Source organism: Oreochromis niloticus, linkage group LG1, assembly GCF_001858045.2.
Source record: "Oreochromis niloticus isolate F11D_XX linkage group LG1, O_niloticus_UMD_NMBU, whole genome shotgun sequence".
Lineage (NCBI taxonomy): Eukaryota > Metazoa > Chordata > Actinopteri > Cichliformes > Cichlidae > Oreochromis > Oreochromis niloticus.
In genome coordinates this window covers 24,360,430-24,373,698 of record NC_031965.2, presented here as the reverse complement: position 1 = coordinate 24,373,698, position 13,269 = coordinate 24,360,430, and the positions used below count along the sequence as shown (strand labels likewise).

The 13,269-nt window shown below is 40.6% G+C and overlaps 1 protein-coding gene across 2 annotated transcripts in view; it reads left to right on the top strand.

The window, feature by feature from the left end:
- Positions 1-13,269, top strand: part of elp4 (elongator acetyltransferase complex subunit 4) — a 54,337-nt gene that overhangs the window by 2,285 nt on the left and 38,783 nt on the right. For both annotated transcript variants that reach the window (XM_003442311.5, XM_025906793.1), the window contains exons 3-6: positions 6,436-6,557; positions 7,776-7,910; positions 9,320-9,456; positions 12,161-12,245. In XM_003442311.5, coding sequence (XP_003442359.1) covers positions 6,436-6,557; positions 7,776-7,910; positions 9,320-9,456; positions 12,161-12,245 — 479 coding nt within the window. The remainder of the gene's footprint in view (positions 1-6,435; positions 6,558-7,775; positions 7,911-9,319; positions 9,457-12,160; positions 12,246-13,269) is intronic.

Here is a 13,269-nt window from a genome sequence, read left to right as displayed (position 1 = left end):
ATATTTCTCGCATAAAATTGTTTGTGCAACAAAATAATTTCTTGATACAGTCATATAAAAAAATAATGTTTTATCAGGACTCTGTAATTATGTGAAAAATTAAGTATATACCCCATGATTCAGTAGCTTATAGAACCACTTTTAGCAGCAGTAACTTAAAATAATCATTTCCACATTGTTGTGAATGAGTTTGGTCTACTTTTCTTTACAATGTTGCTGCAGTTCATTAAGATTTGTGGGTATGTGTTCATGCATTTAACATGCTAACTAAGGCCTCTGGATTCTGAGATGTAGCTCGTGCTTTTTTTTTTTGCGGAGTCTCTGAGCATTGGTCTGGCCTTGGGATGAATTTGCTAGGACTTCCACTGTTTTCCAGTTGAGAGTAATGTTTCTCACTGTGGACTCCAAGCTGTTTGATATCTTTGCTGCTGTCTTTCCTCCTTAGTACTATTTACAGAAGTGGTCACACTTGCTGACAGACACTTAAGTGAGTTAAGTTATTCAAGTTCATTTGATTAGCAGCACCCTTTTAATTCCTATGGAAGCAGTAAGGGTGTACTTAGTTTTTCACATGACTGCATAAAGCTATGTGGAAACTTTCATCTTCACCTTACTGTATATTAAGCCTCAATATGTGTGCAAAGGAATAAGAAATAGCTCTAATATATACAAATAGCTCAATTATAAATATCCAGAATATTACAGAGATTAAAGATATATGATTGACATTCTACTCTAAACTGTAAACTTTGAAAACTGTGTTATTTTGTTGTTTTCACTGTAGAGGATGTTCAAAAGGGTGTAACTATTGTACTGTGTAATGTGCATTACATGGAGGAGTCGTACAGGGAGCCACAGGCAGGGGTGTCGTTCAGTGGTGCATTTGGGTAATGCCATTCTGTCACTGAACATGCTCCTGTGACTGGCCAGCACGTCATGGACTGGGTGGAGTGGGTGTTTCCCACAATGCTGTTGTCCAGCATTGTCCTTATCTTGGACAACATCCATCTCTCCAACACTACTTTAAGGGAGCTCCATCCCTACAACGTTACGGGCTTTGCAGATCAGTTTATTGAGTGTGTTGGCATCTGCGACACTCAACATGCTGCCCCAGCATGCAACAGCACAGAGGATGGCATTGGCTACAACATACTCATAGAAAATCCTGAGCATTGTCCGATGAATGTTAAATGACCTCAGCTGCCTCAGAAAATAGAGACGACTCTGGCCCTTCCTGTAGAGTGCAGTGGTGTTTTTAACCCAGTCCAGCTTATTATCAATGTGTACTCCAAGGTTTTTATCGTCCTCTGCAATGTCCAGATTGAACCCCTGGATTGAAACAGGGATCACAGGTTTCCCAGTCCTCCTAAAGTCCACAATCAATTCTTTGGTCTTTGTCACATTGAACTACAGATGATGGTGCTCACACCATGTGACAAAGGAGTCCACCACAGCGCGGTACTCTGTCTCATCACCCTCACTGCTGGATTCAACCATTGTAGAGTCATCAGAAAACTGAAGATGGCAGGTCTCTGTGCAGTGGCTGAAGTCTGTGGTGTAAAGGGTAAACAGGAAAGGGGAGAGGACAGTCCTATGTGGTGCCCGGTGTTGCTGATCACCTTTTCAGACACACAATATTGAAGATGCACATATTGTAGTCTTCCTGTCAGGTGCTCAACAATCCAGGACACAAGAGAGGCATCCACCTGCATCACTTTCAGCTTATCGCCCAGAAGGGTCAGTCTTATGGTATTGAATGCGCTGGAAAATTCGAAAAACATGACTTACAGTGCTCACTTGAATCAACTTTTCTTGAAAATCTTCTCAATGGCATTCCTTTTCTTGTCTCTTGTTCATCTTTTCCTGCCACATTTTCCAGTCAACTTAACATTAATATGCTTTGATACAGCACTTGGAGAACAGCCAGCCTTTTAAGCAGTGACCTTCTTTGCCTTATGGTCCTTGTGGAGTATGTCGGTAATCATCATGTGGACAGCTTTCAAGTCAGCAGTCTTCGTCATGATTGCGATTGTGTACACTGAATGACACCAAGAGATATATGATACTTTTGCAGCACGAGTAGTAATTTACCTGAACACAGAGATAAATAATCTAATAATTTCAGGTATTCAAAGAAAAAAAGGTTTTAAAATATTCCACTTTATGTGATGAATATAGAAGATGTGAAATTCTGCCTTTTTGAATTCAGTCTGTTGCATAATTAGCTTTTTAGAAACTCTCCGCAGCGCTTTCAATGAAGAGATTTCAAGGCGCATAGTTACTTTATCCTCTATATTCCTTTGGGATCAATAAAGTTATTCTTATTCATATATTCATTCATGTAGAGCCAAAAATTAAATGTATTTCAGAAATGAAATCAGCAAGCTACAGCTGACTATATTGTTGGTTGTTCTCTCCATCTTTGTCTTTAACATGTCGCTGTCTAGCAGAATGGCAAATAGACTGATGACCCGTTGGTCTCTAGTTAGAATCCCAGGTGTTCACACTTTTACTGTGATCCTTAATTAATATGCTCATCTGCAGATGTGTTATAGAACTTTTCAGAATTACATTCAAAGCAAGTGGATTTTCTGGGGACATAAATGTCTTCCACTGTATTATTATTGTTATTATTATCATTCATCATAGGCTAGGCTATATGCACTGGTGGACAGTAAGGTTAAGATAGTCATGTTTCCCCTTGAAGCTGTAATTTGTGTGTAGCCAAGGCCTATACCAACTGATGATATTGCTTTGCCCTTTAATTCATCCCCCCAATCGATGCAGGAGTCAGTGATTACACACTAATGCGTTCTTCCCTTCCATTTTGTGAATCAATGTACGGTTGGTTTCATCTGGTAATGAGAGACACAGTAAAGGTGAAATGCGTGTGTGTGCATTCTCTTGTGTTTGTCTCTCAAAGAGTGGTGTGTGTGTGTGTGTGTGTGTGTGAGAGAGAGAGATGGTGTGTGTGTGTGCACACTGTGCTGTCTCTGTGTCTGTTTTGTTGTGAGGGTGGGTGGAATGGGGGGAGTTTGGAGTGTGTGTTTGTTTGTTTCAGGCAGTCGTCTCCTACACTCTGCCCCTTTAGCTGTGATGGCCTGTTTGTGAGACACAGACATAAAATTATCAGACTGGTCGTTGTCTGCCTTTGAAGTGTCTTGAGCTGTCCATCCTGATTTGTCATCCAGAGGGGGATCAGTCCAGTATGGCTGCTGTCTGAAGATCTCTCATCTCTTGTGTTTTTGCAAGAGGAGGAACTAAGCCTCCAAGCTTTTATTATTTTGGCCATGTATGGTCTCATTCTTATAGTTTTAGTAAATGTCTCTTTCCTTTAATCAGCCATTACCGTTAAATTTCACTACATTTTATGACACGTGAATAAAGGTGCTCTTTGACTATATACATATGGACTATGTTGAGAATTGACCACAATGTGGATGGGGATTTAGAAGATGTTTAACTGTTATTATTATGGTAGAATTTCCGCTAGGATGCTTAGTGGCATAGGTGGCTTGAATAATATAACTTAAATATGCGATAAAAAGGACAATCCTGAAGTAACTCACAACTCAAACTCAGTTGTAAGAGTTGGTTGGATGCCAGTTTGTTCAGTTTAGTCAGATTTAGATGAAAAACAAAAGATATGAAGTAAGGAAGTTCAACATAGCTGGGTTTTCTTTGTGTTGGCTGGCTTGACAAAATCTAAATCCCCAGTCAGAGATAACGGGTATCACAACAGTAGTTGTTAACTTCAAGCTATGTGCATGCTCACATAAAAAAAATTAGGGTTTCACAAGTCATATGACTTTTTTTTTCTGGACAAAATGGTCCCTATGAGTGTCACCTACTACAGTCGGAGACATTAACAATTAATGATGATAAAATGGCAATAGAACACAAAAAATCTAATAGCAAAAGACAAGAGACTAATGCTACAGAAAGTGATTAATATTGGGATTTAGCACAAAGCAATAAAATAAACATTTTCTCTTGAGTTATTTTTATTTCTGATGTGACAGCCGTAGATTTGATATTTGAAACTTTAAACTCAATACATTTTAATATTAAACTGTCCCAGAGCCTACTGAAAGAGATGTGAAAATAACTCGTTTTTTTGCCAAATCAAAGCAAAATTATTTTTATTGGTTGAATGGGTATTCCTGGTGATAAATAACTCAGTTTAAGCTTAATATAGCTCACATATACGTTGATCTTCCTTCGTAATATATGGTAAACAAAAAACTTTATCAAGTGAAGGTTTCATTGGTCTTTTTAGTAACTTGTAGTAATGTTTATGTATTGCGTGTTTCGTAAGACTTCTGTAATTTACATAAAAGTGGCCTTTTTTATTCTCTGTTAAAACACAATAATAATTACGTATAAATCAAGTGTATGTTATGAGGGAATTGTGAATTTCATAAGTAAACAATAACATGAATCATGTAGATCTTATAAGACTTACATATAAAATACAAGTATCTTCTTTTGGAGGAAATAGAGATGTTTTTTCTATGTATTTTCTGTATGAATAGCTTCTTATCTGAGCTGTAAGGACACAAATATTTTTAATATTTTTTAAAGGTACATTTTTTGGTGTTAAGGTGATCAGTCAGAAAAATCATAACACCACAGGTCCAGCATTAATAAACTGCACAAAGACAAATGGCAGTCGCGAGTTGAACCCCACCATTGGAGATACATTAAGAGACATAAAAGGCTTGCAAATACTGCTAAATTAACCCTTATTTGTTGTAGTGTTTATAGTAGTGATTCACTTTTTGAAAGCTTTTTTAAACAACTGTATTCTTTTGTTTACCTGCTGTGTGTCCTAAATTTAACTCAGCTGCTCAGCAGAAACAATAATAATAGTACTTTATGGGCCAAAGACATACAAGGGGAAACATTGTGACCTAGATATTTTCTCCCCCTGCAGCTTCAGTAGATATGATTCAGGACTCTTTCTCTCCCGCTCCCATGTTTGAAGGCAAATGAAGCAGAGGCATTCCCCTTTATCAAACCTTAGTCAGAATAACCAAAAAAAACAAAGATGGGGGAAAAAATCATCCCATGACTGTCCAGAGTGACTGATCTACCTCAAAGATATGACTGTCCCCCACCCCCTGTTGCTCCTATACCCTGCCACCTCTCGCCTCCTCCTCATACCCCCCGCCTCAACTGCCTAATGACTCCTGGAGGTTCCATTTGTAAGGCTCCCATAGAAACATAACTACAATAGGCCCCATCTTGAGAGGGCCCATCTGGGAGTCTTTGTGGGGCCTGCTGAAAGCCACAAAGGCCTGCTGACCTAGAAACCCATCAATAAGAGAACAGGGAGCCCCACCGACAACAAATTGAAGAGCCATGGAATTTCCTTAGCCATCCTGAGTCCGTAGGTGAGGACCTGGACCAGGAACGTGGGAGGAGAAGGGAATTCTCCGGATGTTCGAGGATGACACGTCAGGATGTCATTCCCAAGCTGTCAGCTGTATGCCCATTACCTTCAACTGTCTATGCTGCCTTTGTCCTTGTGCCCACTGGTTGTCATTGTGAAGAGAGGCCTATGAAATCTTTACAAAATGGTGATTGTGACAGGAAGCAGCAATAGCATGCTGTGAAGGGTTCTGGGCCCTGCTCGGTAGGGTTTCATATTGATGATGCAGGTTTTTCTGCTGGTTTGGGGTGAGGAATGGACGGGTGGCTGCTTTGTACGCAAGAACAAAGACTACTTTTGGGAAAGTGTGTTTGCTGTTTAGAATTATGTGCCGGTCCATTTAATGCCTCCTCTAATGTGGCTCTAATGTCATCTCTCCGAGCAGAGATCTGCCCACCGTACACAACTAACTTTTTACACTGTTAACTACACCTGATGGAAATGACGTGAGAATGATAGTGAAAGGATGCCATTGCCACTTGAATGCACACAAAAATCTGAGAGATTCAAGTGAACCTGTGTCAGGAAGCATTTTGAGAGAAGCTCCTGCCTTATCCTACTTCTGCCTTCTCTTGTCACTTGTAGTACCTTTCCATTTAGTGGGAGGGTCCAGGTGAATGCTTAAGGCAGGTGTCTTTGTCTCACATCCAATGCTGTAGGGGGAAATGATAGAAATACTGTTTTAAGACCCTAACAAGAAAGGTGAAGATGTCATCTCCACTTTGATAGTCAGATCACACTACATGTTCCTGTGACATGTCGATTGCCACTTCATGTCCCTCTTAAGGTAACCAGAATGTGGTCCTTACATCAATTACAGTTTGCAGTTGTGATGTGGTCATGAACTGCTGGATCTGTGATGTGTGAATGAATGTTGAAGAAGGAAAGAATATCAACAATGTTTGGCATTAAACAGTTTGGCATTAAACAGTGATTTTTTTTTCCACTTTTTATCAAATTCTAATTATTGTTGCCTTTGTTTTATCAATATTTCTTTTTAGAGGAGGACCGATTTGATAGCTACTCTCGCATGATCCTCAAGTACTTCCTGGCAGAAGGAGTGGTGTGTCGGCATGAACTTTTTGTTGCATCAGCTCAAGATAACCCTGATGACATCTTACAGGTATGAGGGAAGGTGTCAGCAATTCTGTAACAACTTGAAATGAAATTGAGGTACTGCAAAGAATGATTTATTTTTCTAAGCTGCGAGTTTTGACAAACCACTTGCAAAGAAGCCAAGGTGGCCTTGTGTTGTTATGTGTGCTTTAATATTTTCCCGTACAACTGTCAAACAAAAAGAACTTTGTTTGAATGTTGGAAAGTACTTGTAGATGGTTGTATAATTTATAAATATATGTATATATATATATATATATTTATCTACAGATATATGATAGATTTTTTTCTGCTCATAATATAAACCCCCACCTGCTTTACAGTGCAGGCACACAGCTTTTGCTAACATGTGTCAGGGTCAATGGGGGTATCTGGGAGGTCGAGGGTGGCCTGGTTATAGCATTGTTGAAATGTTTCCCGATGTATCACTTTGTGAAGAGCACCATAGCCCCAGAAGCTGATTGCCACCCCGCATAAGGGAGGGGGGCCTCTCTCCCACTGATTGATAGTGGGAGGGGTCATGGCGTCACCCTCTCTTTACATATCAAAGACTTATTAGAAGAGGGGGGCTCCCAATGGGGATATATCACATCATTTAGTGTTTTCACAGCTACATTTGCAGTATTCTAATTTTCTGATGTTAAGGTTCCTCTTTATGGATTACCATAACATGCAGTTAATTGCTTAGAAGGAGAAATGAAGTTGTGATGCACTGTAGTATTTTTGTTACTTAACTAGAGAGATTTAGTTTTGAGTCTTTTATGAGCATCTCTTTCCATATTGTATTTATGTTAAGCCTAAGAATCTCAGATTAAATTCTGCAATGAGTCAATCTTTAGATTATTTTTTTGTAATGTAATACACGTGATTATATATCCTGCTGTGTTACCACTACAGTTGTTTTTAGTTTAAAATATTTGTCCTGCACATAAACTTTTATAAAAACCATGTTATTAGAAACTCATTGGCACTTCTGATGCCAAATTATTCAGGATCTAGTTTTTGACCCACCACTGGTAATAATGTCAGGTATCTGTTTATTTTAGTTATTTTACATGGATTTCAGAAAATAATTTTATCACAATAAACTGATGCCCAAGTTCAACAACATCTTCTTACACTGGGACTTTCCATAGTCCCCTTATTCTGTTCAAAAATTACATAGCAATGGAAATAACTAACCCTTATACCAGTTACATGAAGTGTATTGTACTGTTTTGAACAGGAACTCCCTGCTCCCATCTTGGACGATGTGGCCATTCACAAGCCTGTGGAACAGCCCAGGCTGTCTTGTGAACCCCAGGACAATTTGGATGCTATGAAGATTGCCTGGCGCTATCAGAATCTACCTAAAGTACAGGTAGTCAGATTGATATATACATTATACATGATGTCTCATATTGTGTTGGAATAAAGGTAATGTTTTTTAATTCTCAAAAGTTCAACATGTGTCTCTGTTAATGATGATTTGCCAATGGATTGCACTGGCACTCTGGTCTTTAGTGGTTTGGCAATTGTCTCAACCACTAAATCTATCAGCTTCTAAACTCCTTTGTGGGGTGAATGAGGCCTCAGCTTCTCCTTTCAGAGCTGGGCCAGATTACTCACACTTAACTGGCAATAGGTAGGCTTTTCACTGGTCCCCAACTCGCATATACACACATATACACACGCCTGCACCCCTGCTTAGCCTGGGAAACAAGAGTACTTTGCAGCCTGTGCATTGACATGTCTGCTCGCTCAACCCTATGACCCAGACCTGCGCCTCTGTCTTTCCCCAAATCCCTGCCTTTCCCCCTGCTAGGGTCGGCAGCCCTACACTCTTTCTTCCGCTTTGAGGAGAGGTGACCCTCCCCTTCTACTTCTCTGCAGTCTACCCCCGTCGCTCTATAATCCATATCGCTATGTGGATTAACAGCACACAGTGTGTCCCTGGGGATCCTCTCCCTCTTTCTCTCTCCCTGGAAACTTCTTTATATCTGTGTCCTTTCCTCACCTCTCCCCCTTCCCCTGTAAAATCGTCTTTACAAACCACTAGTAAGCCCAACCAGAGGATTTGCATCCCAAATTCACCCGCAGAGTCAACGCTTACTTTCCCCTTACACACACCTCTCCTAGCATAGCCCACTGAGTTGCTCTCCCGATGAAGACATCAGATCAAAGGTGAGGCCGTCAGGGCGGGGATGGAACGCTAAGCGGGTTGCCTAGCTCACAAAGAGAAGATGAGCTCCTGACCCCCCTGCCCTCCTGACCCCCTCGTCCCGCCAGGAGAGGGACACACCGGGGGCCCTAATCCAGATTAGGAGTAGATTAAGGGCCCCTTTAACAATAGAATCCCTGGTTTCACTCAGAGAGAAGAGCTAAAACTCTCTCTTTCAGCTGCAGGAAAACATCCGCCTTCCCTGCGTCCGTGATACGTTTGCTTTCACAGCCAGAAGTGGACATTTATGTGAAGAAATGATTAAGAGTGTGGTCATAGTGGTTATTTAACTTCTCTGCTGTAGGAATGTGGAGGAATGACCCATAAACAATGCAATTGCTTTACCATGGAGCGGAAAAACAAACTCTTTACAAATTAGGAAAACAAATAAGTTTATTTTCTTATGAACTGTTCTGTTCTTATTTGAAAAACATTAAATACACACCAATTATTTAAAAAAGTTCAAATCAGGTAGAGGTGTCCGATTTTATTGAAAGTGGTTTTTAAATTAATTGGGTTAGATTTTTTATTGTTTCACTTTCCAAAAATTGACCCTTTGACCTTTTCAGAGTGCCCTGGCCTCTTCTTCCCGATTTGGGCATTACTATGACGTTTCCAAGACAATGGAGCCAGAAATTCGCCAGGCAGCCAAGTGCCACCGCTTCTACCTTCCAGAACATCCCACCCAGTCATCAACCACACACAGGTAAAACGACAAGACACTATCAACAGAACACATGGAAACCAATGAGACACGATCCGCAGAACACAGGCACACAAGCACGACACCACCCACAAAACACAGTTATACAAATAAGACATCATCCACAGAACACAGGTAAGCAAACATGGCATTTTTCACAGAATACAGGTACAATGCAAACAGACCAACATCATTTTAAGGTAACATTACTGTATTGTAACTGTCACATGAATTAAAGAAGAGAGTATGAGAGGACTGAGCTTTCTCCCTTTGGTTAAGATTTGTAGGAAATTATTAAACTTTAGGCCTGCGAGGTATAATTGCTTTCCTTGTTATTTGATTAATAATTATATTCTCTTTTCTTGATTAATTTTTTACTGTCTATAATTTTCCCAAATATATATTTTTAAATGGCTTACAAAACATAATTTATCATATATATGTCCCTTTTTGAGTCTAGGATCCACTGCTATTCAATTAATTATACGAAACATGATTATTGGAACATTTCCTAATTTTCTGTTATTCCCCAAATCAGTCAAGTTTATATGTGTTTTTATTAGTTGTAGCAGCAAAACAAGCATGCATCTTGCAAAATTTTGCATTAATAGTTCATGCTTTTTATTGATTTGCTTCAAAATATGAAAAAGTCATATGTCATATCTTTAAGGCTGAAATCGCTTTTTTCTGCTTTTTGCATACCTGCTCAAAAGTATCCACAGTGTTTTGTACTTTCGAGTCAAATGTCCACTTTCAACAATATACTGATGCAAATTCATTAAAATCTGGCTGGTTTGTCTTCTGTTCTAAGCAGCTTGCCACTGGCCTGAGTCATTCAGGCTCTTGGAAAGGTTGCGTATGTCTATTCAAATAAGGGCCTTGTTTGCTCAGCGTCTGTTTGATTTCTCCTGCATTGAGTGTACTTAGGGTTCAGAGGTCATGCAGGCTCTTTACTCAAAGAGTGTTGCTGAACACACAAGCGCACACGAAGGCACACTCACACACACACAGGGTAAATATAGCAATCTGGAGCACAGAGGATGTGGAGGAGGCTTTATGGTATCACTCTTCTTTTATGTCAGCAAACAGACTCTTTAGCAGAGCAACTGTGCCAATACACTGAATTTTGTTAACATTCACTTTCAAAAGTGTGGATGGTAAAGTGGACACCACTAGCTGTTATAACTTATAACTCAACATTGCCTAATGGGAAAAACATAAAAGAACAAAAATCTTGTCCACTGATGAATCTGAGTAAGCCTGACATAGTGGTGCTGTTGTAGTGTCTGAATGGGTTATAGATCTCACAGGCATTTTGACAGCGGGAAACTACACCTGCACTGCAGCATTGTGCCCCAAGGCCCGCCCCGGTATTAACACACATGCTTGTGCTCACATACACAGTGCATTGCACACGCACATGTACCACACAAACTCCTAAGCAGGCTACTCCCCCTTGCACGTGTCCAAAGCCCCATGTTGATACCCTAGCTGTTAAATTGCTCCGTTTCACTTGAAGGCATAATTGGCACAAATTGCTCTCTAGGTGATACAGATCCTGTTGTTTAAGACCAAGCATCCCCGTTCTCTCCTCTTTTCTTCCCTTGCTGAAATAGGAACGCTGAGATAAAGAAGCTTCCCTGTGCATGATCCTAATTAGCTGACGCACTAGCCCCCGTAGCTAAGCACCTAGACCTTTTTGGTACCTGAATGAGGGCTGCTCAGTAGGGGTAGCTAAAACACAATGCTGCCTCTCACAATGGCTGCCAACCAGTAGCAACCTCCTCAACTACATGTCACACCATCCCAGCCCCCTACCTCAGAGCTGGGGCATGGGCAGAGAGGCCGTGGAGGGTAGGTGTCCCTCTTTCACCAAGCCAGCTCTATCATTAGCCACAGCGGGGTCAGGAGGCACCATTGTTGTGTTGAATAACTGAAATAGAGTACATGGATATACTTGGCCAAGTGTAATCAACACAAGTGTGTATTACTGTTCTTTATACATGGCTATTGGCGTGTGACCAATCTATGTGTATCAGCTTTTGTAGCCTGCAGGTCGAATTGACAACTGACATAGCAGCCCAGTGTGAGTTACCACAGAGTGGTCATTACAATGGTGGGGCGTTCTTAAGTGGAGGGTCTTGTGTAAAAAGATGGGGTTAACATTCCTGTCGGCCATCCTATAGACACACGGAAGTCTCTTGATTGTTGCTAAATATTGCTCTGATAACACTGTATGCCCTTTGACAGTGGTGCACATCTTACCCCTGATTAAACCCAAAATGCTGTTCCCTGTTAATTTTAGATATCAGCCCATTAATTCTCCTCTCCTTCTCACATATCATCTTTGCTGTGCGTATGTTTGTGCATATGCGCGTCTCATCTGTCTATCTGTCTGTCTCGGCACAATCAGATCCTCAGGGAGCTGACAGAGAACCAGTCATGTTGTAATTTAATCAACCAAATAAATTAATTGGATCTCTTGATATGGATCATCTGTCTGCTTCAGTGGCCACAGAAAAGCACAGTCAGGAAGAACATGCTGCAGTCATAGACGATTAAACTACTGTGGTGATAGGCTTGGCCCAGTTTTATCAAAATAGTCTCAGTGACAATTTACATATATTAAATAAGCCTTTTGTGTTCTCTTTCTGGGTGTCTGCTTCACTGTTCCCATTCTTTCTGCCATACCCTGGGCTCTCTCCAGTCGCATGATTGAGTCTTACTCTGCATTGCTGAAGTCCCTTCAAGAGGTCATACACAGAGAAGGCTTTGATTTGTCTACCCCCATGGTAAGAACCAGTATTATTTCTGTTTTGTATCTGTTTGATTTGAGAGTCTAAAAATGGATGATTTTGCAATTACAGTTTGTATTTTCAATTATTGCAGCCCGTCCCTTCAACAAAAAACAGCCGTGCCATATAATCTAATACACATAGCAAGATGTAACTCTATGGGTTTACTTTTTTGGGTAAAACTGTAAACAAAACAATTGAATAAAAATATGATCCACTTCAGGTGACCGATCTCCAACCAGATGCAGCCTTTAAAATGTTCAAGAAACACTTATCAGTGCTGGGTGATCCAAATCTCTGTGATATAACCTAAACCATGTTTCGTGTGCATTATTGTTTATGTTCAGTGTATGGCAACGATGCTGAACTCTGAAACTGTATCAGGTTACAAATACCACGTCTTAAGCTCACTTTTAATTACAAGCTATTGTTCATATAAATGTTTGTTACAAGCACTGGAGTAGCACAGAGGGAGATACTAGATCTGCATCTGTGACCCCAAGCTTTTTTGTCACATTTGAACCACTACTTGAGCCTGTTTACCTCCTTCTCACCTGCTCAGGTTGACCTCACCTGTGTGTTCCCAGCTGTGTGTCTTATCTTTGACATAAATCTTCTGAATACTCACCAGTCCTCTGCAGAGTGCCAGAAGCATTTGTGGCCTTATCTACCTCACTTTCCATGCTTGTTTATTAAATGTCCTACTGTTAATTTAAAACAACACTTAATAAATAGTGTTCATACACAACAAAAGCATGTAAACTATTATTTGTGATCCAGTGTGTGCATGTGCATGTATGAACACACACATATGTGCACGCCTTATTCACCTACATTCTGTGACCCCTCTGCTTGTCACCTGGAGCCACCTCTCCCCCCCTGTCACTCACGCACAAGATTTACCTCCCCTGCCCCCCACTTTCCCTCCCCAAGCGCTGTCAATCACACACCAGATTAACTGCTGACATCATTAAAGCAGTGTGGCCGCCCGATGTGCAGTTGGCGCAGTCCAGGAATGCAG